At 47.6% G+C, this 6585-nt stretch overlaps 1 protein-coding gene across 1 annotated transcript; it reads left to right on the top strand.

The window, feature by feature from the left end:
- The first annotated feature begins 676 nt into the window (after positions 1–676).
- On the top strand, positions 677–1981 carry LOC119397969 (elongation of very long chain fatty acids protein AAEL008004). Its single transcript, XM_037665258.2, has one exon. It carries the CDS (start codon positions 808–810, stop codon positions 1657–1659), a length of 852 nt encoding a protein of 283 aa, XP_037521186.1. The 5' UTR covers positions 677–807; the 3' UTR covers positions 1660–1981.
- The last annotated feature ends 4604 nt before the right edge of the window (positions 1982–6585 follow it).

The following is a 6585-nucleotide window of genomic DNA, read 5'->3' on the forward strand; positions in this document are numbered from 1 at the left end:
ATCTTCGGACATGCGCCGTCGAGGGCGCGACATTGTGAACGTGGAGCGCCTCAAGCCCTACCATGACCCGCTCATAGTGACCAGCTGTTAGGTCGCCGGGCGGCTCCCTTTGCGTACCCGGGGTAATTGTACAGAAGCATTAGAACGCTGTAATGGGCCGTCCTCTTGAGCGCCTTCTAGTGGGTCGCCCTCTTTGCCTCTTCTCGGAGAGCACGCCCCTCGTGCTCTTGCTCGTGAGTCTGCGAGTGCGCTCTGTCGTTACTGTCGTCGCTGCGCATCGTCGCCGTCGATCCCGCCGTCAATAAACGCCTTTACAATTTCTATTCTTTGCAATTGATCGTTTGATCGTAAGCTTTATTCGCGCTTCGCTCCCGTATCTGAGCGGTGACACCGTGCGAGTAACAGAGACTGAAGCTGTTGGGATGTGAGAAGGAATAGATCAGACGTTAAGAAGCACACAGACCCCGGCGAAGCGGGCTTACTGGGAGAGGAGAGGCAGAGCGATAACCGGAGATCGCGCAAAAAATCTCGCTGCAGAAGCCCGTCGACCTTGATTTGATTTGGACAGGAGAGAGTAGCCGTTCTCCTCCTCGGTGTAGCGGCCCTCCTCTCCGCGTGATTGCCAAGTCGTGAAATGTATGCGCACCTGCGTCTAAGAATCAATACGTTGACTTGCGGCAGCGCGAAGTGGTGCTAAGCAAAGTATCCCACGTCTGTGTCCGGTAGCTACATTTATTAGTACCGGAAAAGTGCGGGCGTAGTAGAAAGCTGATTTGTAAAGTGCGTTGACACAACCTGGTAACGAGCATGGCTTCCTTGTCGACTTCATCCTTCATGTCCGCCCTGGCGGATGAGCTCATCCTAGACCGGGATCCGCGCACCGCCGACTGGGTTCTGGGCGGAAACAGAGCGTTCCTTGCCTCGCTCTTCATGGTCTACGTGTATGTGGTCAAAGTTGCAGGTCCCCGCTTTATGAAGGACCGGAAGCCGTACGACAATATCAAGCCAATCGTCAACATCTACAATGCCAGCATGGTGATTCTGAACGCCTATTTTATGACAGCCTTCCTCTTGAAGACCTACATGGGCGGTGGCTACAGCCTGTTCTGCCAGGGTATCAACTACGAGACCCGCGACGAGGTCACCATGAGCCTTCTCAACCTGTGCTGGTGGTACATGCTGGTGCGGATCGCTGACTTCATGGACACGGTGTTCTTTGTCCTGCGGAAGAAGGACTCGCACGTTTCGTTCTTGCACGTAGCTCACCACATCCTCGTGGTGTACAATGGCTGCTACGGCGTCGGCTACGGCCCGGACGGCCAGGTGGTGCTTGCCATCATACTGAACTGCTTCGTCCACATCATCATGTACACCTACTACTTCCTTTCCTTGCTGGGACCCGCCGTACAGAAGCACCTCTGGTGGAAGCGCTACCTGACCCAAGTGCAGCTCGTCCAGTTCTGCATCATTTTCGCTCACATGCTGGTCCCGATGTTCTACAACTGCGGTTACCCGAGGCCGCACGTCTACGTCATGCTGTGCGAGGCAGCCTTCTTCTTCACTATGTTCATGCGCTTCTACTTCAAGGCCTACCGGGACAGGAGCAGCCCCGGCAGAAAAACCGAGGAGAGTGATCGCGGCAAGAGCAAGGCTCTGTGAAAGCGCTCACTTAAGCGATCCTGTGATACGTGCGGGGACTGTGTATTGTGGTCTCTAATCTACAATCCATGCGTACCGATCCAAACAGCGGAGAAAGTTGAGCAGTACAAAATGGTTGGGTCTTTTCTTTCCTTTAGCCTTTAAACTCGACCTTACGTGGGTAACATCACTCGACATAGAAAACGTGATGTGATATATGTGATATGAAGAAGGTTATGGAAAACGTGATGTGTATCGATCAGTGCCGCGCTAATACGGGTTGTAAACGAAGACTTTAGTATAGGTGCAAATACATGAGTGCCACTCCACCGTTTCTGTCTGAATTACACAATGCACTCGAATTACCCGTGTTACCGAAAAGCACAAAGTGCTACTTTTTACTACGAGAGTGGTAGCAAAGAAGACAACATGGCTCAAAAACCCCATCGCTGTTCTCATTAAAGGGACACTAAAAAGAAACAATGAATTGGTTTAGATTGATAAAGTGTCCTCGGAGAACTGTTGTGTAGTTTATTTCACCACCATAGGCTTACGAGAACGGATAACTGGGCTAGTTTGTGTCTCTTTGCGCTACCTGCCTTAACATGACCATAGGCTTATTATTAGAGGAGAAAACCAAGTTCAAAGTCTCATTTTTAAATTTCGCGCCAAACTTTGTAATTCGTGACGTAAGAAATCTCAAAGAGCATTTAACGTATTTTGGCGCCACTGGCTCGACGAAATTTCTACAAACTCGTTATGTCAAGTCTCAGGCCCACTCAGAGGACAACGTACTTCGATTTAACCGATTAGGAACTACGTAGGCCCAAGCAGGTGCCGTCAAAAATATGTGACGTCACGGCAAATGGTGCGGCAATTCCAAGGTGGCGTCGCCACCTGTATTTTCTTTTTGCGCGTTTTCTCGCTTATTAAGCGTCTTCTCGGAGCAAGCGTGGTGTTTTTGGTATCGTGGAAGACTACTCTACTAATGCGAGAAAAATCGTTTTGCTCTTTAGTGTCCCTTTAAGACTTAACTTCTCGACGCCATAAGGAAGAGGTCAAGCGATATTATCGCCAGAGCTCCAAAAACAAAGATGCAGTTTGTACTCAAAATTCTTGTTGTCCATTGCCTATTGTGTTCATCTTCCTAACTCGTCTCCTGTAAGAGACAAACGAAAAAGTTCTCAGCTCACTTGCGATAGAAAGAGTAATCTTAACCCTAGTCGCATACACACCTTACTTGTCTTCTTTTGTTACCACGTTATTGCTTTGTAAAACCTTTCGCGCGACTGAGTGAGATCACCAGCGAACAACATGCTTTGCAGGCACGTGGCATTCACCTAAACGCGCATGGTTATGCGAGAGTCACGGGTCAGTCTGTAGTTTGTGTGTTCTGTTTGTGCTTTTTTCGTCAGGGCAGATAAGTGTTATGGCGAAAGCATCAAGCAACCAAGATTGAGGAGTCCGCTACAAGGCAAACCTTTTTTTACAACGTAAAGCGCGACAAACCGCGGCATCGTCACGCTCAAGACAGGAATTACGAGGTAACAAAAGCAACATATAAGGAGAACACGGAAAGAAAATCCAGACACTAAACTAATAACATATACGCAACCGCGTATATGTTAGGGGACTGCGCAACAGCGCCAGGAGGAAATGTAGGCTTATGCTCGCTTAATTGCTCCACACTATCACATATCTTTGGCACCAAGCGTCGTAACGAGTCCACAATGGAAGGTTGACATTTTTCGTCGCCCCGACTGCCACCGAGTGCCTTCCTCCACGGCCACGAAGAAATCGTCCTTCACTTGATCCGGCATCCCACGTTCGCGTTGTGCGCGAGAAAAGCGATTGGCCTTGCCGGCGCGCGCGCGGTGACGCACATATGCAGTTATTTTGGCGTAATGTTTACACCTATGTTTACACAGCGCGCTCCCATAACACAACACCAGCCGCCGTGCAAGCCGCAGAGCGCGCACAAAATTGGCGTACAAGACAGCGGCGCGGTCGGTTGCCTCTGTCGTCCACCACCGTTGCTATGGTATGACATCAGAGCGTCGTGTGTGGAAAGCAGCCAATCGCGTGCAAGTCTGTTAGCTAGCTCTGAATCCGTTGTAACCTCGATATACGCCGCCGGGGCCCATGTACTTCTTGGCGTCTCATGTAGTCTCTCTCACATCCTAACAGCTTCCGTCTCTGTTACTCGCACTCTGTCACCGCTCTGATGTGGGAGCGAAGCATGATTTAAGCGTACGATCAAGCGATAAATTGCAAAGGATAGAAATAAACATTAAGCCGCTAGGGGCGAGATATGTTCCGTATTGAACGAGGTTGCGTTTGCTTATGGCGTAGTACGTACTAGATCGACTCCAGACGTATCCTTGCAGCCTTACTTCGTTTCTCAGATGATAGCGCGGCCTTTCTCGGCTTTCATTTTCTGTTAAAGGGACTGTCTGCCGTCCTTCATCGCTTTTCTGTTTTGTACTGCAACCGAAAGCGTGCCGTCTGAAGTGTTCAAACCTCCAGCAGGTTCTCTGGAAAATGAGTAGAAATTTTTAAAACAGAATTTTTCGACCTGCGTTCGGTCTTCTTCCATTGGCGTGAAACATGCCCACAACACTGGTTGGTGGACGCGATGCCGATTGTAGCGCCGGTAAAAATTAAAACCGAAAGCGCATGTGATTTCCTTAGGATTACATTATTTTCGCTGAACACAAATGTAATGAATGTAACAGTCGTTTTCAGCGCGCTAGCAGTTAAATGAAGCCTTATTATACGATTACAGAACACTTCTCTTGCTGTAATCGCAGCCTATGCGTTTACTTTAGCACTGCTGCTGCAATCCAAGCCAAGTTGATTCATTATAAAAGGAGACTATAAATGCACGCCTTCACAGCGCAGCACATTTGAGACATCCTAACATCAATACAGTGCCACGGTACGACCAGCGCGGAGGGCCGCATGGGATAACGCATGAGTTGAAGCAGACGAAATCGAAGGCGGCTCCGCAAGCAGCGCCACCGGGCGCCTTTTTAGACTTGTGAGGAAAAAAAGGCAAAAAGTTACTCTCTGACGCAACCGAAAGCTGCCTCAAGTGCATAAAATACCATTTTAATTTAGACATGCTCGTTTTTAAGCAAAATCAGTCTACCTGGGAGGATTTCCTGTCTTACCAGTATATTGAACTACATCGCCGTTGGGTGACGCTAGCGGTCATTCTTTCACGATTTTCAACATCAAATTAAAAATATAATTCCTTTTTTATGGGACAAAAGCATGTTCGTTGCCGCCGATTTGACGAACGATGTTCTAATTTTCACCACAATCAGAAAAAAATTTCCGAGCGGTAGACAGCCCCTTCAGCTGTCTCAGGCAAACAGAAAGTAGTAGTTTTAGATCGTTCCACAAATAGACCACTAAGAGGCCTTCATAATCAATGCCGAATACTGGCAGTACTGGCAGCCATTAAGAAATATGCCTTGTTTTTCTTCTTGGTGCAACATTCTGTTTTGGTGAAATAGATAGGGTGTCATCGCTTTACATAATACAGATTTAAAAAAAGAATGCTATGACGGTGAGGCGCATGTCTTCTTCGCACGCGAGCTGTACGTAGAGGCGGAAATGCTTTTACGCACCCAAAGATGTATTGAAATGGTTAACAAAAACTCTTTGATTACCTTTTTAAATATTAACTTGTGGGCTGTTCTTTGTATAAAAAAGTTGTAGAGCATGCCAATTTGTAGCCTACCCATCTTTTATAAATCACCCAAAAGCAGGTAATTTAGATATTACTCATCAAAATGGAAGACCCAGGTCGAGGCGATATCGAAACTGAGCGCGCCGTGCGCGCAAGAAATTCGGCAGTTGTATTTCGTCAGACTGGAAGCTCACGTGACGAACTCTGAAAAAAAAAGAAGGCTCGTCGCAGCAGAATTTGGACATGGAAAACTGCAAGTCGTCTCAAATACAATGCTTATCTGTTCCTTTATTATACTCTGAATAAGCACAAAGAACTCTTTCGATGGATGGATGGATGCTATGAGCGTCCCCTCTATTACGGGGCGGTTACATGTCTGCCACTTTTCGCTTGTCTGCGAAAAGCGCCACCGTGGCTGCTCACTAGTTTTGCGCTGTGCAGCGATAGAAAAAAGTGGAAATTGTGCTTTTCTTGGGAACAGTGTGAAAGAATCTTGCAAGCACGAAACATCACATGCAATGAATAAGCAGTCCACTTGCGTGTTTCAGACGACTTGCTGTTTTTCCGCACCAGATTCCTCTGCGACAAGCCTTTTTTTTCAAGATTCGTCACTTGAGCTTATGGTCTGACGGAACGCAACCGCCACATTTCCTGTGCGCCCGGCGCGCCTAATTTCGACATTGCCTAAATGGTAGCCTTCGATTTGGATTATTCATATCTCAAACTACTTTTTTTCGGGGATTTCTGAAAAAATAAGCCTGACAAAATGTTACATCCTAGGACTTTTCCATATAAGCAACTGCGCTCAAGTTAATAACTAAGAAGTTAATTAATAAATTTTTGATTACTCATTTTAATGTAACTAGTTGCTGCAAAGTATTTCCGCCTCGACTTAGTGTTCGTGTGCTAAGATGAAAGTTGCCTGACTGCGCAGTCGAAAAATCCGACTAAGCACCCTTGTCGGCCCGATAAAGATGGCTGTCGGCACAACAAAGGTACCTGGCGGTACGCCAAAAGTCTTGTTTGCCGGCATTCGATAGCGACAAAGTTACCTGTCGGTACGATAGGGTCATTATGCCGGCTTTGGATACCGAGAGGTACCTGTCAGTACGACGAGGGTCTCATTTACCGACTTCCGACACCGACAAAGATGGCTGTCGGTACGACAGGATTCTCGTTTGCCCACGACCGACACCGATGATCTCGCTGTTTGCACCGAACAGATTGCACTGTGTAGCTCTCCGACACTG

The sequence above is a fragment of the Rhipicephalus sanguineus genome, chromosome 6 (assembly GCF_013339695.2).
Source record: "Rhipicephalus sanguineus isolate Rsan-2018 chromosome 6, BIME_Rsan_1.4, whole genome shotgun sequence".
NCBI lineage: Eukaryota > Metazoa > Arthropoda > Arachnida > Ixodida > Ixodidae > Rhipicephalus > Rhipicephalus sanguineus.

Bases quoted from the DNA above. Each gene is read 5' to 3' on its own strand.
- LOC119397969 (XM_037665258.2), top strand. From the start codon at position 808: ATGGCTTCCTTGTCGACTTCATCCTTCATGTCCGCCCTGGCGGATGAG.